The sequence below is a fragment of the Phodopus roborovskii genome, unplaced genomic scaffold, assembly GCF_943737965.1.
Source record: "Phodopus roborovskii unplaced genomic scaffold, PHOROB, whole genome shotgun sequence".
NCBI classification, from domain to species: domain Eukaryota; kingdom Metazoa; phylum Chordata; class Mammalia; order Rodentia; family Cricetidae; genus Phodopus; species Phodopus roborovskii.
Genome location: NW_026125059.1, coordinates 21658852 through 21682517, shown reverse-complemented (window position 1 = coordinate 21682517; position 23666 = coordinate 21658852). Strand labels below are relative to the sequence as shown.

The following is a 23666-nucleotide window of genomic DNA, read 5'->3' as shown; positions in this document are numbered from 1 at the left end:
ATGAGGAAAGGCACCATGTAAGGACTTGGGGCTCTCAAAGAACAGAGCTGAAGTCTTATTTCTATTTTTACCAGCAGTAAGAGTTTGGGGAGTCAATTAATCTCACCTTTAATGTGGATAGTTCACATACTTGCTCTTGAGATTGTTAGACTACATGATTTAAGGAAGGCATAGAAAGTCTTAGATGTTAGCTCGTCCATAAAGCACCACAATGAGACGGTCATAACATGAAGGTATTTCTGATACTGTTGATGTTAACAGCAAAACCCACCAGCATCCTGATTACAATGGTATGAAATTGGGTGGATTATTAGAGGCAGACTGGAAGACATCAGGCAGAAACGGAGTCACACAAGTACAATGAGAAGTAAGATTGATTCAAACAAATCTTTCTTTAATGTTATACTATTTCTCAGCTTTCTTTTTAAAATGTTTGCTCTCTCTCTCTTGCTGTGTATGTCTGAGATTGTGTGTGTGTGTGTTATTTGTGTGAGGGCAGACACAAATGTCACAGGAGTGGAGGTCAGAGGACAGCTTACTTGTTTTGAGGCAGGGTCTCTTTTCTTTCTTTTGCTTGGTCTGTGAACTTCCAGGAGATTCTCTGATCGCTGCTTCTTACTCCATGGGAGTATTGGGATTACAGATTCAAAGTGCCATGACTGGCTTTTTACATGGGTTCTGGCCACCCAAACATAGGTCATTAGGCTCTTGTCATCAGTGCTTTTACTCGCTGAGCCGCCTCTCCACCACTTTAACTGGGTTTGCTGTCTTGTTTTATATTTAAAAAGTTAATGATTCAATCTAATTTTACCTTCTATCTTTGCATGGGTTCCATGGATGGAACTTAGTTGTCAGGCTTGCAAATGATTTTCCCAGCCGAGCTGGCCTCCTGGCCTCTTAGTTTAATTACAAAGATTATCCAGGGAGATGGCTCAGCTATGTAAAGGTACTTGTCCCCAAACCTGATGCATTTGATTTCCAGGAACCACTTGATGGAAGTTAGTGAAAACCAGTTCCAAAAACTACCTGGACTTCCACATGTGTGCCATAACATGCACACCCACACATCCACACACAAATAAATAAGTAAATATAATTTTAAAAAGACATCTGAAAAATCGGAGTAATTCCAAAGCATGTTCTCATCTTCCCCACCATAATCCCACTCTGTAGAAGTAGCCAGACAACATAAATCCTCCTAGCGGATTTTCTGTATCAGGATAAGGGCACGAACAGGATTACTGTTTTGTAATTAGCACTTTAATTTAACTATTTATTGTTATTTTCACGTGTATAAATAAGATGTGGCTCACAAATTTTCCTATCTGTGGACATAGCAATCATAGTGACGTGTATTGCTTAATGGTGGCTTTCATGGATAAATCCCAGCTGACCTGCCCAGCCTCCCATTGATGGGCTTTCCAAGTTGCTTCTAGTTTTACCCTGTTCTCAACAAGCCAACTCTATCGGTGCTTAAACAATCTCTAAGAATCGAGTGAAGAGAAAAAGGAGTAGAAACCGAAAGGCCATGGTTTCCCTTGTTGGTTGGTTGTGTTCCCCTCTTCCATGCCTCTACCTGAGGACGTGTCCCTGTCACCCTAGAAATGGGGAGCTGTCCCAGGGAAACCCCATCTTTCTCTCATCCAGTATGCCCCTCTCGTGATAGTCTCAACTTCTTTTTAGGATGCTGTAAGTTTCCCTCTTGGGTCTTGCTGCTGCTTATGCCCTCAGTGACCTTCAACAACTTTTGCCCTCTCTGGACCCGAGTTTGTCCACCTGTGTGGTAGGGATGCCTTTCTGATCATAGCCCCCGCTGCCACCAGCATCTATCTATCTGCTGTGTGTTGAACACTGTGCCAGGGTGAGCTTGGGGCCATGTGGGCTTTAGGTTGTTTCTCATTCTTACTAAAAGCCTTTGATGTGTCAGGGAATCGTTCCCATTTCACCTGCCCACACTGGTTTTCAGAGAGGCTAAATAATGTGTCCAAAGCCACCCAACCTATGGAGTTGTGATCCCCAGCTCTGGCTCTGTTTTCTACTCTGTGCCCTGTCAGCCAACCCCCTCTCATTGTCAAGATCCAAGCAAAGTGATAATCCTGAAAGAATATTCTAGTGGGACATGAAGATAATCCTAGCTCCCAGGAGTCTGAGGCAGGATGATGGCAAGGTCAAGGACAGTCTCATCTTCATATTGAGACTTTGACTCAGACAAATAAATCAACAAAACAACCCCTTGAAATGCAAAGTGCCCTGTGTGTTGTGGGGAGGGAGGGGGTCGCTGAAACTGCTGTGATTGTTTCTATGTCCAGGGCAGCAGCAGTTTTGACTCTGTGGTTGACAGCAAGTTAGAGGTCATGGGATGTAGCAGGATAGAGGGAGAAAGAGCACTGGGCTTCGAGCCAGCAGACCTAGGTCCAGGCCTGCTGCACTCAAGCTGAGGAGCTGCGTGACCTTGGCCACCTGATCCAGCCTGGGGCTCCACCCGCCACCCTGTATGGCCCTTGCCTGGATGGATGAGGTACAGGCCTAACAGACTTTCAGACAGCCCCCCGATAAAGGCAGTCTTGGCTGCCTCCTGCAGTGTTAGTGTGGTTCAAGTGGGAGACATCTCTCCTCTTTGATGTCCTTACTCTGCAGATCAAGGCTGTCACGTGGTCCCAGGTCCACACTGGCACATCAGACTGGCTCCTTCGTAGCCTGTGAAACTTTTGGACAGAAAACCACTGCTGGCAGGTGGTGGCCTTGTTTGTCGTTTGATTTCGTTTAATGCAGTTCTTGTGGGTACCACAGACCTTTGACAAATTGTTGTCTCCCCATGCCACATTGAGTACTGAGCACACACCCGTAGGAATGGCAGAAGGCTCAGATCCTCTTAGAGCATTTGGGGTTGGCTCAGATAGAGCACACCCTGCCCCCTCCCATCCTTTCATTCATGCCTATCCAGTGTGACTGGAGGGAGCCAGTGCCCAGCCCTGGGGAAACCCCTGTGGGATGGAGTACACGGTCAGAAGAGAGAGAGGCCTCCCAGGGAGATACACTTGTGATGTTTTCTTTTCTGACTTTCTCGAGCGTACATGTTCATAGTGGGAAAATGAGAGCATACGGGCAAAAGCTAAAAACCCTGCATTTCCTTCTCTGAGGGAATGTGAGTATTAACAGGTTGGCCTTTAACAAAGATAAAGATGTTGAATGTCTCTAGACCGCTAACTGTGGGGCTTCATATGGCTTAGTGCTTTAAGAGTGCGGCCCAAGTTCAGCTCCCCATTTACAAACAGAGAAATCGAGGCACTGAGGAGGGGTTATTAGAGACTTGCTGGGTGTCCTGTTGACCACCTAAGTTGTGTAGACTGTGCTGCCTCTTCCCAGCTGCTCCCAGCCCCATGCTGAGCCCCAGCAGGAGCTGGGCTATGGGTGGAAGCAGAGTGCCACTAGCTGCTTGAGCTGAGTAGGTGCTGACCAAGAGGAGAGGAGGGTTAAGGGAGCCTGCAGGTGCTGAGACAGCCATGCCAGCAAGGACAGAAAGGAAGGAACAGCATCACCTGAGCTCCATGATGGCTGAGCAGGGCATGGAGCTGCAAAGTTGTCACCACCTGCCACAGTGAAGGGAACGAGGGAGGGCAGCTTACATGCTGTATCTCTCCTGCCTTCCTACCCAACCCTCCTACCCAACCCTGGGAGCTGAGCTCAGCGGGCTAGCCTCCTGTTTCATGCATACATGGTACAAATGGGGCCACCAACCCAGGAGGCGTTGTTGCCAGGGAGTAGGAGAGACGTGACCCCTTTGCCTCTGCAAAAGAAAGACGTCTGGGTGACTGGTTGTTGAAAACATCTACTTGGGATCTCTTGGTAGTTTGGTTGCCTCTTGCCCCCACCATCCCGGATTCTTCCCTCTTTCCCATCTCCCTTCCTTCCTTCCTTCCTTCCTTCCTTCCTTCCTTCCTTCCTTCCTTCCTTCCTCATTGCTCTTATCTTTCTTTCCCCTCCCTTTCTCTCCACTCCCTCCAACTGCTCCCTCCACTCCTGGGTCAGAGCCCCCTAAGCAAAAGAGTGTGGTGTCGTCAGTGTCCCGGATTTAGAAGAGACAGCCTCGCCGTCTAGTGGGTGACTGCTCATGTTTTCTGGAGCACACTCATCGATTGCCCTCTCTGTGCTGAGCTCTAACTTTCCAGGGACAGCCTCTGTAATCTTGTATTGCCATGGTATTGCTCTGATGTGAGCGAGAAGCACGTGAAGCACGTGAAGAATCAAAGTGGCAGTGACTTGCTTGGAGGCTCACCGGGTAGGAAACAAATGAAAACTGCTGGTCCAGATTCTGAACGTTGCTCTTCCCAGGGGATTTGCCTCTCGGCCTTGAGAAGTCCGTCCTTTGCCAGCTTCACCCCTGCAAAAACTGAGTGTCCACGGAGCTCCCCTGGCCTGAGGATGCTGAAAGGCTATATAATAATAAGGCCTTTGAAATTGTAGCGATCTGGCCCAATGCTGTGTCCTTGCACAAATTACTTTCTTGGCAGCTGTGGGTTCTCATCAGTGCGGTAGGGAGGACAGAGGCAGGAGCTTGAGTAAGAAATTCTGCATTTCAGGTCTGATAAATCAGAGGAGAGGATTCCTGGCTAGGAGCCACGGAGGCTGCTGGGGTGAATGCAGCCTGGGGATTCTGGCACTGTTACCAGCGGTGTGATCTTGGGCAAAGTTACTTAGTTTTCTATATCAGTTTTTCCATTTGGAACATGGAGATCATAAGAGTGCCTGTTACAGGCCATTGTAAGGATTACCTACACACAGTCAAATAGATCAATGCCTGGCACACAGTAGACTATGAACGTTAACTTTGTACAGATTTAATTTTAATTTTGTTTTGAAGCAGTCTCACTCGCTATACAGCCTAGGCTAGCCTTGAACTCCATATTCTCCTGGCTCTACGTCCTGAGTCCACACAGGGCTCTGTTTAGTTTTGAGGTGGGGTCTTGAAGTTGCTCACTCAGGCTAGTCTTGAACCCTTCTTACCGTACATATCACTCAATGTTTATAGTTACTTATCAAAAATTGTACTAAGGCCTGGAAATAATGTTGAATGAGACAGAGATCTTTATGGAGTTCATATTCTAGAGGAGAAATAGAGATAAGTAAATGAATCAATATGTGTAAGTTCAGTTTGAGATGATATCTCAAAAAACAAAAACAAAACAAAACAACCCATTGAAAAAAACAGACAAATAAAAGTATTTAACACAAGTGTACACAGGTTAGCATGCTGTAACCATTGAAAGTTGGGGAGGCCCATTTTGGATCAGGCAGACAAAAAAGCATACGTAAGGTGAAAGTTGCCATGCCAAGAGAGGGGACGCAGTCAGTGTTCATGCACAGGGAAGACAAAGCCTTCCCAGAGGAAGCACAGACAGACAGACAGAAGCTGGAATGACAGGCTTGCAGTAGAGGAGGCAAAGTCAGTTGGGGTGAGAACCGATGCTAGGAAGCTGTACAGAGGTCACAGGCAGGGCCTGTAGCTTGGTAAAGAGGGTGTGTCTTTTATTTAGATGTGAAGTCAGAGTCGCTTTGGTTTTGTTTGTTGAACAGAGGCTCACTATATTGCCCAAGTTGGCCTTGAACTAAGATCCTCCTGTCTCAGCCTTCTGAGGGCTTGGATCACACACACACACACACACACACACACACACACACACACTCACACACACACAACGTTCCCACTGGAAGTTTTAATGAGGGCATCCAACTAGACTTCTGATTCCTGTGGCTGCTCTTGGAGAATAAATCCTAGGGATGACTGCAGAGAGACCCTGTGCTGTGTGAGTCAGGGTTGGACCTGGGCAGTAGCTAGGGCAATTGAAAAAATGATCAAATCTGATGACTGTCCTCATAGATGCTGACTCATGCTAGCCTCGAGTAGAAGGTTAACCCGATGCCAGCTGATTGATTTTAAAGAGGTGGTACAGCAGCCAGGCCAAGTGGATACTGCCCCAGCTGAGGAGACAGCTCCCTGCAGGCCATCCAGATGTGAAGTTTAGAGCATGTGAAGGCTGCTTAGTGGTCCTGCAATGTTGCAGAGCACTGGAAGCTGGCATCCTGCTGAGCCAGCCTCAGCCCAGGGCACACAGGGCCTCTCTCCAGACAGTAGTGGTATGGGCACTGTTAGCATTCACATTCTGGCTGACCTTTCTCTTTTCTAATCCTGTGCATTTGCCTGTCATGTGTTGCTGTCACCAGTCTGGCCCTGCTGGCTGGCTGGCCTTTGTCTGGTGCAGCATTCTCTTTCTGTCTCTGTTCTAGGCAGACATGTCTGCACACCAGTTCTCTGTGTTCACTGTTGTTCTCTGTGAGGGGTCTGTAAATGATGGGACATCTCCAGCCTGGGCCTGGCCGCACTGGTGGTTCGTGGTGGGAGTCCTGCCCTATACTAGTCCCTGACACTTCTGACTTTTGCAAGGCTGCCTGCACAGCCCTAGCCCGCCCATCTTCCCATCAGCAGGTCTGGAGCTCCCTTTGCATGTTTCTTGAGGCATCAGAGCATCGAGGATGGGCTCTGCCTTCTTGGTGACTCTGCCCAATTGCCCTTCCTGCCTCTGTCTCTAACTGCTTCCACTCTATTTGCACCCCCTACCCTAGATGCCTTCCTTGAGAGCCAAGGCCACGCTCTGGAGCACCAAGTCCCCAGACTTGTGCAAGGCTAAAACACACCCTGCTGGATCTATGTCACTTGCAGGCATCTCCGGGGACAGCACCATCCTATCGCTGCAGTGAGCTCCGTGGGGACAGGCTGTGCTTCCCCTAGGGTCCCTCACTGTGCCCAGTCTGGCCCGGCCACCCAGCAGCTCCTCCAGGCTGTGCTGTCCTGAGCCTGAGCTAGAACCATATCCACGTGACATGGCCTGCTGTGTCAGAAGCCACAGTTCTTGGCTCCCTTTCTATGGCCTAGTCAGAGATGATGCTGTTATCCTTGGGCTTGTCAAAGAAAGATTTTTATTATAAATTTTTTAAATGATATTTTTATTTTAACTAATAAAATTTAAAAATAGGCTTAAATAGGATTTATGATCTTCTCATCCTGTTATCTGAAGCTATGTGTGTCTGAAAAAAATATTTTTTTAACCTCTAGGTTTTATATGTGTGGATTTATCTATTTATTTATTAATTTGAGTCCAGAGCTTACTATGTACTCACTACACAGGGCATTCTGGCCTCAAACTCATAGCAATCCTCCTGCCACAGCCTCCTGAGTGCTAGGATTACAGGCATGAGCTTTCATACCTGGCTAACCTCAAGTTTTAAGGCAATCATTTAAAGCTCTAGATTCTGGCATGGCAACAGGTTAAAGGTACACACCTTTTATCCCGGCACATGGGAGGCAGAGGCAGAGGCAGGTTGATCTCTGAATTTGAGGCCAATCTGGTCTACATAGCAAGTTTGGGCCAACCAGATGTAGAAGGAGGTCTCAGGCAGAAAAAGAGAAAGAAAAGGAAGGGACATCCAGGCATGGCAAAAAAGGAGGATCAGCCCATGGTCAAGATCACATGGCATGGTGACATGTCCTTAAAGTCCCAGCTGCTTGGGAGGACGAGGGAGGAAGATCACGTGAGGCCAGGTGTTTGACGTGAGCCTGGTCTCAAGAAAGCTACAGTTAAATAGAAGGAATAGTATGATATAGACAATTAGGACTTCTCAAGGAGACACCGTGGCAGCCCAGAACTAATAAAAGTAAGACATCCTTATTCTCAGAGAGGCTGTCAAAGCATGAGGGCATGCATTCTTGAGTTTGTTTGTTGTTTATATTTGTTTTCAAAACAGGTTTTCTCCATATAACAGCCCAGGCTGTCCTGGAACTCACAGGCTGACCTTGAACCCACAGAGGTCCACCTGCCTTTCCCTCCCAAGTGCTGGGATTAAAGGCGTGTGCCACCACTGCCTGGCAGACAAGTAGGTTTGTTTTGAGAATTAGGAACGATCAGGACACTCAGGGTGAAAGTAAGCCAGCCTGATGTAGCGTAGGTAAGGAGATTGCTGTGGTATTTAGGAACAAAACCTTACTCGTAACAAACAACCCTAAAAAATTATACAATCCCTAGAAACGGTATACTGAGTTTTCAAATATAAAACTCTCCGTATTTCGCTAAGTTTATTTGTACACTATGCAGTCTAGGCAATTTTGATATGCAATCTTGAAACACATCCACCAAAGGAGATATAATTGCCACTCGCAGATGAAGACACAAGGGTGTCGTGATGATTGGAACATGAATAAGTAGCTGATGTGTCTGGAGGGTGTGGTACAGGAGCAGAGTGTTTTCATGGAAGTCCCACGGGGCTTTTGCTTTTGGCTGCTTCCATGGGTCTGTGCTTATCACCACACCAGCATTACATACTACCACCACAGTATCTATTAAGCATTGTTCACATCTTGTTTCCAGTAGATGTGACCCTTGACCCTGGGAGTAATAACACAGTGAACACAGCCCAGCTCTGAAAGAGTCAAGGGGGGCAAGTCAATGGCAACTCAGTGCAGGGAAAGAATGTTCCATGGGGTTATAAAAGTGTGCAGGGGGAGATGGCTGGGAAAGGCTTCCTGGAAGAAGAGGGAGCAGTTAAACCACATATTCAGGGAAGGATACAGTCTAGACAGAAGGCTCGAGGAAGTGCTGGGTCACAGAGCAGGTAACGGACCTCGAGGTATTTTTAAGAGCAGTGTACTTCCTTATTTACCTTGTGCAGAAGTGTTATGCAAGGAGGTAGTTGAAGATTCACAGGGAGTGCTGAGACTAATGTGATCAGAAAGATGAAATGAAGGAGTTTGAAATTTTAATGCAGGAAATGATGAGCTGTCAGTTAAGCTGAGAGGTGGGGATGGGACCAGCGGCAGCAATTCCAGGCAAGCTGAAATGTTTCTATTTCTGGCTGAAGCTTTGAATACTGTATTCTTTCTTCTTTTCATATGGGGGCTGGGGGTCCCCAGCGTTTATTTACCTAGCTGGTGTTTGGCCTGGACGTGGAGCCATTTCTCCTTTGAGGAGGTTAGGTTGGGCTTTTTTGCTGAGGTAGTTGAGTGCCAGGGAGAGAAAATGGGCCTGCAGTTAAGATCTGGAGAGCTAAGCAACCAACAGGGAAGAGAACGGGCTAGAATTAAGCCCACTGTTTGAGGAAGTGACTGTCACTCAAGTCCTGTTGCTCTTGCTGTGACAGAAATGACGTAGAGTAGTAATGTCTCAAAAAGTGTCCAGCTCCTCCTGTCTGTGGCGCTGGGTCCCAGATACTGTGCAGGGAAATTTGGGGCATCCACCTAAGATTGCTTTCTTCTCTGTTTCCAGAAAGAACAGAGGACATGGGAAGGGGAGGAGTGGATGTGTCCCTGGGGCTGCCTGGACACTAGGGTCATGGCATGGCACAGCAGAAAATGTCCACATAAGTCTTTGGAGTTTTAAAAATACTCTTAAATGTTTATTAGTTGTGTGTATTTGCCATGTGTGTGTTGGTGATGGTGGAGGCGGTGAGAGGGAGTCAGAGGTCCCTCCTCAACCCACAGCTGGAGTTCTAGGCAGTGCTGAATTACCTGTTATGGGTGCTGGGAATTGAACTCAGGTCCTTTGGAAGAACAACAGGGGCTCTTAACCACTGAGATATTTTTGCAACCCCAGTCTTAGGATTTTTTTTTTTTTAAATGCAAAATTAGGATGTGAGGGTGATCTGGTTGGGACATTTGTCATCTCATTGAGCGCCAGGGTTGCTTTGGCTGATCTGGCTGGTTAGATGGGTGTTCCCTTCCTCCCTCACGACTCCTTTCTAGTCCCTCTCGAGGGGGCTATTGGTTGAAGAAGGGGACCTTCCCCTACTAGAACCTCCAAACAAACTTTCAAGTTTCTTTTAAATGAAAAATTATTTAAAGCGTTCTTGCCTATCAGGTGGGGCCGATGTGAGGACAAGGTACCCTCAAGCACAGGCCCGAGGGAGGTTCAGGGCTCAGGAGTCAGTACTCAGTTTGACCAGGCATGGTCTGGGAACTCCCTCAGAGCAGCTGTTGCGCTGTATCCAGAACTCCTGAGAGTGATAACGTGTCTTTATATAACTGGCTTGAAGTTGTCCTTCTGTTCCTTAAGATGAGGGTAATGGCTGTAGTCTGCCCAGTGCCCATGGCAATGCAGAGGGACACCAAAGAATAGGAAGGAATGGAAGCAATGGCCAGGGTGCTTCCCTAGTGTGTGTGAGGCCCTGGATTCTACCCCATCCCCTCCACAAATCTGAATAAGTAAATAAATTAAAATCTTTTGTTTTGTTCAATGTGGTTTGGGATCAGTTTTGGAGACAGGTCTCATTTTGTAGCCTAGGCTGGCCTCACACTGGTGACAATCCTCCTGCCCCAGCTTCCCACGTGCTGGTAATATAGATGTGAGACACCATACCTGACAAAGAATTAAATGGAAATGTGAGTCCTGGATCATGTGGGCAGTTCACAGTATTCAGCACACCTGTCTGTCTGAGGCCTTCCACAGGGGATGGTTGAGGGAAGGTTCCCACCAGGTCTTGTGTGGATTTTTCTCATATACTATGATACAGTGAACTGAGAGGAAGGGTCTAGACTAAAGAGTGATGGTTCCTGCCCATCCTTTCTCTTACTGTATTTGATATATGAATCTCCCCACTGGTTGTGGTCATGAATGAGTGCTTTTGCCTTTAAAGCAAAACAAAGTTACAATTAACATACTTAATACAAACACCCAAGTGTTGGATGTGATGGCAAATACTTGCCTGTAATCCTGTCCTTAGGGAGGCTGAGACGGAAGGATGGAGAGTTCAAGGCCTCAGCAGTTGAGGTGGCTTAGTGGATAGAAGTGCATGTAGCACAACCCTGAAGACCTGGGTTGGATCCCCAGAACCCATCATGGAAGGAGGTGACCCTTCCTGAAAAGTTGTCCTGCACACTCATGCAATGATGTGTACACACATGCAACAACAGCAACAATAATAAAAAAACTGAAGAGTAGTTTAGTGCCAGCATGGACTACATAGTGAATTCAAGGCTAGCATGGGTGGCATGGTGAGACCTTGTCTCAAAAACAAAACAAGAGCCAAGTGATTCCCAAGTGTCTAGAGAAGAAATGGCACTCCCCTCTTATCCTCCCATCCCTGCAGGTCTTTTAATTTTCCTTTAACTTTCTTTAACAGTGGCAAGTGTCCTTCATGATCTCTTACAGGATGAATAAAACATGAAGTCACATTGTTAGACGGCTGTCTTCAGCATCTGGCCAATTCCAGCAGAATAGCTGGACAGCCGATCCTTCTTTTCTCTGGCATCTCATTTGTTTCAAAGGGGAAACTGTTTAGGACAGCCAGTCCCAGAGATACTCCCCCTAAGTCCCTCAGTGTATGGGTGAGTTCCAGAGAGGTGAGGCGACACATTTGTGGCAGACAGACTGAGTCCTGCTACCCTGAGCATTCCGTGGGCAGCATGGTGTTTTCGGCTGGTGTCTACTTGTTTTGATCTGTGGAACTCCACCTTGACAACATCCTGTGAAAGCTGGGGCTGGTGTGTGTGTGTGTGTGTGTGTGTGTGTGTGTGTGTGTGTGTGTGTGTGTTTGCAGCTTGGGAAGTGAAGGAGGTTGTTTAAACTCACGTGCACAGAACTGCCGCCCAGGACTTTCTCTCTGCATTCAGTGTGTCCTGCATTAATCAAGGGACTGTGGTATACCAGTGTAGTGGGAGAGTCAGCCTGGCCAGAGCCTTGCTGGCACCCTATGCAGAGCAAAGGGCCCTAGAGAGACCCTCATCATTCTTAGAAAGGGTGCAGATCCCAAGTCTGGACCACGAGGTCTGGCTTTCTGTGTAACTGTGAACACAGAGGGAAGGATGCCTAAGACTTCCCCTGGAGCCATTAAGCCCACATCCTCAGGCCTCCATTCCCCTTTGCCCCCACCCCCTTCTTTTTCTCTGGTTCTTTGTCCGTTTGTCTCCATCTGTCCCTCACCCAGTGTGGTTCCTGCCCCCTCACTGTCACATTATCATCTTTCTCCCCCTGTCACATGCTTTCCTTCATTCCAATGCAGGCGTGCTGGTCACCATGACAACAGAGACAGGCCCCGATTCTGAGGTGAAGAAGGCACAGGAGGAGACTCCACAGCAGCCTGAGGCTGCTGCAGCTGTGAGCACCCCGGTGACCCCCGCAGGCCACAGCCATCCGGAGACCAACTCCAATGAGAAGCTTCTGCCCCAGCAGGACACGAGGCCTGCTGAACAGGTGTGTGCTGGGGCCTGGGATGCCCCTCTTCCTGTCCCACTAGTCCTCCTGGTCCAGTTCTTAGGGCCCTAGTATTTTTCTCAGCAGGAAAGGAAAAAGGAGATTCAGCTACATTCATGACCTGGACTGGGGCATGGTGGTCATTTTATACTTAATCCCCCCAGTCCCCAGAGGGGGGTCATTTCTCTTGTTTTTAGTTGAGAGGGGCCGTGATTCAGTGTGGTGTGCCCAGTTCTCCAAAGTCACATAGTGATAAAACGCCAGAACTGATTCCAGATACAGTCCTGACTACTTTAGTCTCCTGCCTCTTCACCCAAGCCTGGCAAACCCTGCCGGTGAGACCCTGGCAAAACTCCCCAGAAAACTCTAGGAGACTGAAGGACTCACTGAGCCCTCTATTTACCCCTCCCTAATTCATGGTGGGCCCAGAGAAGCCAGGACTGGGCCACCCTCTTGGCCGGAGCCAGCTCTTCTCTGTACAGCTCTCAGCCTCTTGCTAGGTCTAGTGACAGTTAAGATGGGGACAGAGCAGTCAGATGCTCTGGTGAGTCACATGCTGTTCTAGGGAGAGAGACCGGGCAGCTTGGTGGTGAGTTTAGTTCTCTGGACTGCTCCTGTCCCCAGAGGCTGTCCACAGTAGCAGTAGTCTGTAGGAAGACAGACCCTTCAGCTCACATGGGAACATCACATCTCTACCCATATACACCAACCACAGCCCCCAGCCACCCTGAAGGTCTTGGAAGGTAGCTCTTCCTACTTTAGCACACACCCACTTACTTCCTTTGGCTTCAAGTTCGCTGACTTCTCTCCTTGCTGGTCCCACAGAGCCTAGATATGGAGGATAAGGACTACTGTGAGGCCGATGCCCTGTCGGAGAGGACCACGCCCAGTAAGGCCCAGAAGTCACCCCAGAAGATTGCCAAGAAGTTCAAGAGTGCCATCTGCCGAGTCACTCTGCTCGACGCCTCTGAGTATGAGTGTGAGGTGGAGGTAGGGAGCACCCAGGGCCATATGCCCCACCCCAGGCTGTCTGGCCTCAGTGCCGGGCTAGCTCCTGTGTGTCCTGAGTCCTAGCCAAATCAGAGGAGGACCAACTGCGATGTTCAGAGGGATGGCTTGGCCGGGCACTCCCTTGTACAGATGGTGAAACCAAGGTTCAGAAAGGGTCATCACTATTGCAAACCAAATTAAGACCCAACACAGACTGGCACCAGAAACAGGCACCTCAGGGTGGCTGTGCCTTGGTAAGAATGTCACCATTTAAGGGCTGAGAAGCTGACCACAGAAGGACGTCCCACTGTGCTTCTGAGTTCCAGACTATCTTCTGGATAATGTGTATGTGCGGGCGCACACAGACACACACACACCTGCTTCACTTGGCATCTTCTCTTCCTCTCACCCCCAAGCCTTAGGCTTTCAGCTTCTTCTCTTGAAATCTCCAACATGCTCCCAAGCAGGCCTTAGGAAGACCCTGGCAGGGCTTGTGAGGAGACCTAGGCGAGCTGGACATTAGAGACTTGGACAGTGGCGCCAGGTGGCAGGAGTGCTGGGGTCCTGCCCAGCCACAAGGGGGCGCGAGGGAGCTCTTTCTTTGTCCAGGAGAAGCTGGGTCAGCTCCCAGCCCCACCTGCTTCACAGTAGCTCTTCTCTTCTCTCGTCCTCAGAAGCACGGCCGGGGGCAGGTGCTGTTTGACCTGGTCTGTGAACACCTCAACCTCCTGGAGAAGGACTACTTCGGTCTGACCTTCTGTGATGCTGACAGCCAGAAGGTACCTGGCTAGGGGTCTGCGGTGGCGGGTGGGAAGGGAGGCATTCCTTCAGACCTTCTTCAGTTAGCATCCTCTGTACGTCAGCCACCCTAACCACTCATAGTTCCCTGACCCAGCTCCCCACCCTCACTCCCAGACAGGTACCCAGAGAGCTATGATGTGGCTGTGTGGGTTCCCCGGGGAACAGAACAGTCCTCAGCCGAGGCCTGGGCGGGGGTGGGGGAACGGCCCCCTCACTCCTGTAGTACCTGGTCACTGTGGCTGCCTCAGAGCAATGCCAGCCCCGATGCCATGACCAAACCCTGCTGTGAATCCAGGCCTCACTCCCTGGTGCCAAGTCAGTAGATCGAGGCAAGACTGTTCCCCGTGAGAGTCTGTGGCTGGCCACTTCCGAGTAGTTATCTCTCCCAGTCCCACTCTGTCCACGCCGCCATCTCCCTTCTAAAGGATGAATCTTCGATTCTCTTCCAGAATTGGCTGGACCCCTCCAAGGAAATTAAGAAGCAGATCCGGAGTGAGTACTTGCCTGTGGCTGGGTCGTGTGGTCGGGTGAGCAGGGCTTGGCTTCTGTGCTCCCACCTACTTTGGGATGTGCTCCTTGACCCATATTCCTTTGCCGTGCATGGCCAGGTCTTAGAGAAGGCAGAGTAGGAACAGTGTGGACATGATTTTGTAGGTAACCAGTCTGAGGCCCAGACGATAGAAATGACAGCGCAGAGCCACACTGCAAGTTATAAAGAAACTGTAAATGCTTTCAGGAGAGCAGCTTTGCAGAGCCACCTGGGATCCGGGGACAAACAGATGAGCTGGAAAGAGCCAGCCCTGTCCAAGGATGGTGTAGGAACTAACAACCCCTAACTCATGTCTGGAGAGTGGCAGCTACTTACGTAAGGTCACAGAGCCCTGTCTTGAGCCCTGGCCTTGTCTTGTTCTCTTTTTAGTGCTGGGGAGAAGGCAGATGACAGGTCGGCAATCTGTCTTTTCTGGTCCAGAGAGAAGCTTTCACATAGTGGAAGGAGGAGGTTGGTAGCTTCAGCAAATGGGCCTGCAGTAGGTGGAGAGTGCCTCAGCCTCGATCCCAGGCCCCACACATGCTGAGTATGCTTGGGCTCTTCAGAGTTGGGCTCCCTGGCCCCTGACTGGGAGCTGTAGCTGAGTCTGTGGCTATGACAGCAGGCATCTGGTCCCGGGAAGCCGGCTGACTCTACGGAAGGGGGCTTGAGGAGATTTTCCTGTAGTTCCCTGACAGTTGGTGACAGAGAGGCAGGCACATAGGCAGACCTACTTCTGGGGGTCAGCAGGGTTCTAGGGCTGAATTGTAGGCTGTCTTCTAGTGGTGCCAGCCCTGCTGGGAGGCCAGCCTCTCATGCCTTGAAAGAATTGGTACAGACACGGGCAGCCAAGTAGCAGAGTTTAATAAAGACCAATAGCCTGGAAAAGAGAGGCAGCCAGGCTGAATGACCAGGCCCTAGAGTCATTCCCCAGAGAAATCCTGGGGACCCTGTCCACCTGGCTTGATACATAGACTGTTGTTCCTATAGCAGCTCAAGCCATGGCCTTCGCACCTTGTAACCTTGATCCTTAGGAAATGCCTCCCCAAGAGGACTGGGCAGTTGGCTCAGTAGGCAAAGTGCTTGGCTCCTAAGCATGAGGACCTGAGTTCAGATTCTTAGCACCGAGGTAAAGCCAGTAGAGCAGTACACATTTGTAACACAGGTGAATCCTAGGGGCTTGCTGTCCAGCCAGTCTAGCCGCATTGATGAGAGCTCCAAGTTCAATGAGAAACAAGTCTCAGAAAAGTAGGTGAAAGTGGATGAGCCAGCAATGTAGGGAACACCCACTGGATGTAGGGTGTGATAGAGAGAAAAAGGAGGACATGAAGGTAAGGAGGAGGCGTGTTGGGGTGTCAGGGGAGTAGGGATGGGTATGATCAAGATACGTAGTATATATGTATGAAATGGTCGAGAATAAGAGATAGCTGGGTGGTTGAAAGTACTTGCTGCTCCTTCAGAGGACCTGGGGTTGATTCCCAGCACCCACCGTTTGTAACTTCCATTTCAGGGGGAATCTGATGCCCTTTCCTGGCTGCTCCAGGCACTGCATGCATATGGTATACTTAATACACAGGCAAAGCTCTTATATGTGTAAGATAAAAACACATTTTTATCTTTAAAAATAATAATAACAGCTAGGGCATGGTAGCACACGCCTTTAATGCCAGCACTTGGGACGCAGAGACAGGTGGATCTCTGTGAGTTCATGGCCAGCCTGGTCTAAAGAGCCAGTTCCAGGACAGCCAGGGCTACACAGAGAAACCCTGTGTCAAAAAACAAAACAATACTACTACTAATAGTAGTAATATGGTAGACAGCATTGGAGGAAGACATCAAACTCTGGCCTCCACATGTCCATGAACAAGGTGAATACACACACACCCCGACACCCCCCATGCCTGCATGTCCATGCACATGCCCCTTCTCTATTAGAGCTTTACTTTTGTCCCAACCTCTGAAATGCCCATCAGTTCATCCCAGTCCCCTCCTCCGGGACTTCAAGGAGTGATTTTGCCTCCTTTCTGTTGTTGGTCACATCCCCTCACGCTTGATAGTGGCTTTATGAGCCCTTGTGTCCCAGGCTGCTGAGACAGGTATCTCTCCCCTGAAGCCTCATTGCCCGTCACCTAAGGGACAGGTCTCTGAGTGGACTAGCCGTTCCTGCCTCCTGAGCTGGGAGCGATAGCAGAATGACACACCCTCAGACATCGCCACACGGTGGCTGTTTTCTCCTGGGCACAGCCTGGATTTGAATTCTAGCTCAATTCCCACTTCTTGTGCTTCATAACTGTTCTATGCCTCAGTTTCCCTCACTGTAAAGTGGGGTCATGACAACAGCTTTGGGATTGCTGAGAGGGTGAAATGGGGTACGGCACCCACACAATGCCTGGCACAGTGCATCCGGCATGTTCACGGGCACTGCTGTTCTTCCCGAGACAGGGCTTGTGTCCCTTGAGGCTTTCCAAGCAGTCTTTGTGATTAAGAGTCCGGGCTCTGCGGTCCGATGAGTAGAGTTTGGGAACCTGTTCTCTGTTACCAATCAGTTAATTGATCCTTAAAATGCGTGTCTATGAAAAGGAAACTCAGCTTGGGGAGGCAGCCCACTGGCGGAGTGATTGACTGGCACGCTCATGGCCCTGGGTTTGATCGTGAGTGCTGAAAACAGACACACAAACAACAACAAAACCAACCAACCAATCAGTAAAACCTCTCTCAGGGTGATTATGAGATTTAAGTTCTTGTGCTGGTGGGGAAAGCTGGTCCCCACCTGGACCTCCGTGTTCTCAAAATCATAGTTGTGAAGCAATTCAGTGTATACATGTGGCATGCAGGGTTACTCTTCCTTCTTTTTATCTTCTTTCCAATTGTTAGCTCTCAACCCTCTCAAGAAATGTATGCACTGTGTGTGCGTGTGTGTGTGTGTGTGTGGTGTGTGTATGTGATGTGTGTATGGTGTGTGATGTATGTGTGTGTGTGTGTGTGATGTGTGTGTGATGTGTATGTATGTGTGATGTGTGTATGTGTATTGTGGGTGTGATGTGTGTATGTATGTGTTGTGTGTGTATATGTGTATGATATGTGGGTGTGATGTGTGTATGTGTATATGTGTGTGTGAGATGTGTGTGTGTGTGGTGTGTGTATGTGATATGTGTATGGTGTGTGATGTATGTGTGTGTGTGTGTGTGATATGTGTGATGTGTGTGATGTGTGTGTATATGTGTGTGTGATGTGTATGTATGTGTGATGTGTGTGTGTGTGTGATGTGTGTGTGTGTATTGTGGGTGTGATGTGTGTATGTATGTGTCGTGTGTGTATATGTGTATGATATGTGTGTGTGATGTGTGTATGTGTAGATGTGTGTGTGTGTGTGTGTGTGTGTGTGTGTGTGTTTGTGTGCTACAGCACACATATGGAGGTCAGAGGACAATTGTGAGGAGTTTCCTTACACTGGGTTTCAGGGATCAAACTCAGGTTGGCAAACTTTCATGGCAGGTGCTTTTACCCCTGGAGCCACCGCGATGGCCTACTCCCACGTCTGTTAGCCTGGGCCTCAGTTTCCTTATCTATAAGTGGGAATGATGTTTCAGGATTGGATTGTCCCAGAGAGGGAAATCTATGAAAGATTGCTCCCAGGCTATAGCATCAGGGACAGCCACTGGCATGATGTAACCTCTCTGACCTTTCTTGTCTTTTCCTCTTAGGCAGCCCCTGGAATTTTGCCTTCACAGTCAAGTTCTACCCTCCTGACCCGGCCCAGCTGACAGAAGACATCACAAGGTGAGGACCATGAAGAGAGGGATAGATTCCTGCGGGACTATGAGTGGGACCAGGCATGCTGGCCCTGGGAGACAGAGGCTCTGTCTGGTGGGAGGAGCAAATGCAGCTGCCTTTTCCCTAGTCAGACCATCTCAAGAAAGTAGAGAACACGAGGAAAGCAGGACCCACATGTAGCTGACTTTAACCTCGGAGAAGGTGTCACAGGGGTCCCTGGGGGCCATTAAAAGGACAGATGTATCTTAAATGGTGGTTTCGGTCTAGTGACATGGCTCATCATACTCATGCTGCACAAGCCTGGTGCCTTGAGTTCAGTCCCTGGAATGTTTGTAAAGCTAGAAGGAGTGAGCAGTGCCACCGAGTCGTCCTCTGACCTCTACATACATGTCCTAGCATCATTACCCCTCCCCTGGCCCTCCCCCCTCACACACACACACACACACACACACACACACAGAGAGAGAGAGAGAGAGAGAGAGAGAGAGAGAGAGAGAGAGAGAGAGCTAATATATTTTTTAATAATCAAAGTGATTGCTATCAGGCTCTGGGAAGTCACTGGCCTGTGGGAATTGGGCCTGAAAGTTGAGTGAAGTCAGATATTTAAGTATTTGTATTGGAAAAACCACACCTTTTAAATCTTGACAGTAAATACAAGCTTTTTCTTTTTTCCTCTCTCTCTCTCTCTCTCTCTCTCTCTCTCTCTCTCTCTCTCTCTCTGTCTTTCTCTCTCCAAGACAGGGTTTCTCTGTAGCTTTGGAGCCTTTCCTGGAACTTGATTTGTAGGTCAGGCTGGCCTCAAACTCACAGAGATCTGCCTGCCTCTGCCTCCTGAGTGCTGGGACTAAAGGCGTGCGCCACCAACACCTGGCTGAATACAAGCTTTTTCTAACCCCAGTGGGAACACTCTATGGGTCAGGCGACCTGGCACACGTGGTCTGAGGTTCTGCATGGAACACCAGTTTGTGGTGTTGAGAAGGGAAGAAGATGGCTTGTGTGTGTGTGTTGGGGGGGGGGGGGTTGGTGTCCTCTGAGCAAGTCAGGCGTGTGGAGGTGAAAGAAGGTGTGTGAACATGGAGGCCACCTGGGCTTCCGGGGTGAACATGGACCATGTAGGTTCAAGTGACCCAAAGATTGGCAGTGGGGACAGAGCGTCCTTCAGGGTGGGAGCTTGCATGGGCTCATCCTGCCTCTGGAAAGCAGAGCAGGGAGAAGCCCCTCTTTTAAGTCCTGTCAAAGAGATGGCCTCGTTACATGATAGCCACTGTGGCACCATTCACACTGTGGGCCTTAACCCAGTCAGACGTGGGCTTGGAAATGCCCTCGCTTTCTCCCACCGGGCCCTTTACTTTTCTTACTTTTCTTTCTTTTTTCTTTTGTTCAAGTACTGGGGCTTGAACCTAGGGCCTTGTGCACTCTACATGAGCTGTATCTCCAGCCCACTTTATATTTAAAAGATTTGAATATTTATTTTTCTTTATGTGCACATGTCTGTGTGAGGGTATGCCACTTGTATAGGTGCCTGTAGAGGCCAGATGGATTTCAGATCTCTTGGAGCTAGCAATTCAGGCAGTTGTGAACCACCCGACATGGGCGATGGGAACAGAACTCAGGTCCTTTGGAAAAGCAGCATGTGTTCTTAACCACTGAGCCATCTTCCCAGTGCCAGTTTTTAAAGAAATACTGAGGCAGTCTCACTAAGTTTCCCGGGCTGGCTTTGAACTGCTGACCCTCCTGCCCCAGCCTCCTTAGTCTGAAGTTATAGGCCTGTACAGCCAGCCCTGGATATCAGGTTCATTTTTAATGCTTGATGCCCATTGACTAAGTAATATACCAAGTTCAAGATGCTGTCTCTGGCCTTGGGAGAGACGGCAGAAGTTCCTGGAATAGAGCAGGACCCAGGCCTTGGCTTCATTAGCCTCGCTCTGAGCTCTGAGCTTTGCTTGGGGCCAAGGTGACAGCAGCCATATCCCAATTCGGAGCTTCAGGCCAGCACAGCCTCCAGGGTGTGTCCTCGGTGCCAGACCCTGGGTCTCGCTCGGGCTTCCAGGGACACCAGAAGGAAGGTTGGCCCTGTCCAGCACAGATGGCTCCAGAAGGTAGGGTTGTAGGAGCAGCTGATTTAGTCAAAAATAGTGAGGCCCAAAATAAGCTGGTCAGAATGACAAATTGATTGAAATGAAGGATTGGCTGGAGTGCTGGCAATGATTTTTGAATTTTTAGACTCTTGAACAAAATGTCACAGGCCCATGCTGGACTCCTGTTATGTGTGGGAGCTGTGGATGGCTGCACGTGCCCATTGCCAGGGCTTTGCTTCCTACTTTGAAATAATGTCACAGAGCACTAAAAATTCTACTAAGTCGAAGTCACTTTGAAGGAAGAGACTTGGGTGGTTAGGAAAACATTAGCAAAATGTGGCAGAAAAGGGCAAGGAGACAGCCCTGGCCGGTGATGAGGCAGCTTGGGCCTTACTTCAGTGAACAGTGGTTGCAGGGGTGGTAGCAAATGGCTTAAATGCTAAAACCATCAAACCGTGAATGTACAAAACGTCACAGCCTGGTGGCTGGAAATGCTTCTATAGACCAATTGTGTTTTTAAACAATTCACTTAGGGCTGGAGGCAGAAGAAGGTTTGGGGAGAGGGCCAGCAAGATGGTTCAGCGGGTAGAAGTATTTGCTTCCGCCTAATGACCCAAGTTTGATCCCTAGAACCCAAATGGTAGAAGAAGAGAATCTACTCCCAAAGTTGCCCTCTGACCTCTGCACACTCTGTAATCTGCACATGCTTCCTTTCCTCCTTACTCTCTCTCTCTCTCTCTCTCTCTCTCTCTCTCTCTCTCTCACACACACACACACACACACACACACACACATACACACACCTCTCACACAATGAATCAGAATAGAAAAAAAAATGACTTGGTTCATCTGCGCTATGGGCTATGGTCCAGATGTTACAGTGCATGTGGAGAATTGTGCTGGCATGGAGACATTTCTTAAGTTACGTCGCTGAGTGTGACAAAGAGAGCTCTAGAATTAGATGTAGTGTTTTATATTACTTGCATTTTAAAATACCCATCAATTAAAGCCATATGCTTTTTTGTGTGTGTTTGTGAAGGAGAAATGTCTAGAATACCATGAGAATAACTAACTGGTGGCCTTGGAGAGGGAACTGGGAATGGCCATCAAGAGGGAACTCAGAGACACCTCTAAAGTTTGTTTGCTTGTTTTCCTTCCTTCCTTCCTTCCTTCCTCCCTCCCCCCTCCCTCCCTCCCTTCCTTCCTTCCTTCCTTCCTCTCTCTCTCTCTCTATCTCTCTCTCTCTCTTCCTTTCTCTTTTCATATATTCTATTAACTTGTAGGGCAGGCATTGCAGCTCAGTTGGTAGAGTGCGTGCCTGGCATGTTGAGAACCCTGGGTTCCATCCCCAGCACGGCATAAAAGGTGTGGTGGTTCATAACTGTCATCCCATCACTTGGGAGACTGGGGCGAGAGGGTTGCTTTGAGTTATGCAGTGGTACTCTGTGAAAAAGAAAACACAGAACACACTAGATTTCATAATTAAAGCTACATTAAAACCAGGCATAGTGGTTCATGTCTATAATCCCAGCACTCGGAAGGCGGAGGATTCATATTCAAGAACAGGCTGAGATATATGATGAATTCCAGGCCAGCTGGGCTACATAATGAGACCCTATCTCAAAACTAACTAATTGTGCTGGGGAGGCTGTCAGTGGGTAAAGTGCTTCACACAAGTGTGGAGCTGAGTTCGAATCCCCAGTACCCAGTAAAAGGACAGATGTGGTAATGTGTGTGTAATCTCAGTGCTCCTAAACTGAGGAAGTCGAGACAGGAGAAGCCTCAGAAGCTCCAGGGCCAGCTATCTTGGTATGCACAGCATCAAACAATAAAAAGACCCTGCCTCAAACAGTGTGGTAGGCAAGGATCAATACACCAGAGTGCTCTTTGGGGCTGGAGAGATGGCTCAGTGGCTAAGAGCACTTGTTCTTGAGGAAGACCCAGGTTCAGTTCCCAGTACCCACCTGGTGGCTCATGACCATCTGTAACTCCAGTGTCAGGGGGTCTGAAATCCTCTTCACATCCCCATGGGCACCAGGCACGCACATTGTGCACATAATACATGCTGGCAGAAAACTCATTTACATACAGTAAAATAACTCTTGAAAAATTGTCCTCTGGCCAGGCAGTCGTGGCACATTCCTTTAATCCCAGCACTCAGGAGGCAGAGGCAGGTGGATCTCTGTGAGTTCAAGGCCAGCCTGGTTTACAGAGAGAGTTCCAGGGCAGCCAGGGCTACAGAGAGAAACCTGTCTTGAAAAACCAGGAAAAAAAAAAAAAAAAAAAAAAACTTGCTCTCTGACTTCCACACATACATCATGGTATTTGTGTACTTGCACACACATACATACATACACAAAGCAAACCAACCAACAAAAACAAATAAAACTACAAGTCATTCCCCCCACCACCACCAAGGGCCATACCAGTAGTAGCTTGTATTGATGTAAATCTCAAAAATGCTCTTAGAATAGAAAAAAAAAATTCCTCAAATTCAGGGTCCCATGGCATGTCTCAAAACCTGTTCATAGGACACACCCACTCACCAGCAATGAATGCCATTTTCCCCCGGAGCTGATTTTGTTTGGTTCCAACAGCCCAGCTGTTGGGGTCTGGGCCACCTGGAGGTGTAGACCCATGCCCACCTCTTCCCCTGCCTTCAGGTATTACCTGTGCCTGCAGCTCAGGGCAGACATCATCACAGGCCGGCTGCCCTGCTCCTTTGTCACACATGCCCTGCTGGGCTCCTATGCCGTGCAGGCAGAGCTGGGTGACTACGATGCAGAAGAGCACATGGGTAACTATGTCAGTGAGCTCCGCTTCGCCCCAAACCAGACCCGGGAGCTGGAGGAGAGGATCATGGAGCTGCACAAGACATACAGGTGAGTGAGCCTGGCACCTGCCGGCTACAACCCTCCCCTCAGGCTGAAGGGCCAGGCCCTGAGTGCTGTGTTTTATGCATGCCACTTGGCATTGCTCCTAACACAAGATGCCTGGGAACAGGTCATTTTTATGAGGTGGGAATAACTGGGACCGTCTGTATGATGCAAGTGACCACTTGGTCCTCAACTTCTTGAGTTCCTGTGTGGGTAAAATTCCCTGTCCCAAGCCTCTGAGGATCAGCTTTTCTGTTACTCAGTTGTAATAATGGCGGCATGCCTCTGGGGAAGGGTACTCATGTAGTGGTTTGGGGAAAAAAATCCCAAGTTTAAATGCAAATGCCAAATCTGACTGTGCCTCTTTGTAACCAGGGAATGT

At 48.9% G+C, this 23666-nt stretch overlaps 1 protein-coding gene across 10 annotated transcripts in view; it reads left to right on the top strand.

Moving 5' to 3' along the window:
* Positions 1 to 23666, top strand: part of Epb41l1 (erythrocyte membrane protein band 4.1 like 1) — a 120949-nt gene that overhangs the window by 58045 nt on the left and 39238 nt on the right. For all 10 annotated transcript variants that reach the window (XM_051188049.1, XM_051188068.1, XM_051188024.1 and 7 more), the window contains 6 exons: positions 12046 to 12236; positions 13062 to 13226; positions 13901 to 14005; positions 14477 to 14519; positions 18261 to 18336; positions 23072 to 23290. In XM_051188049.1, coding sequence (XP_051044006.1) covers positions 12060 to 12236; positions 13062 to 13226; positions 13901 to 14005; positions 14477 to 14519; positions 18261 to 18336; positions 23072 to 23290 — 785 coding nt within the window. In that variant the 5' untranslated portion in view covers positions 12046 to 12059. The remainder of the gene's footprint in view (positions 1 to 12045; positions 12237 to 13061; positions 13227 to 13900; positions 14006 to 14476; positions 14520 to 18260; positions 18337 to 23071; positions 23291 to 23666) is intronic.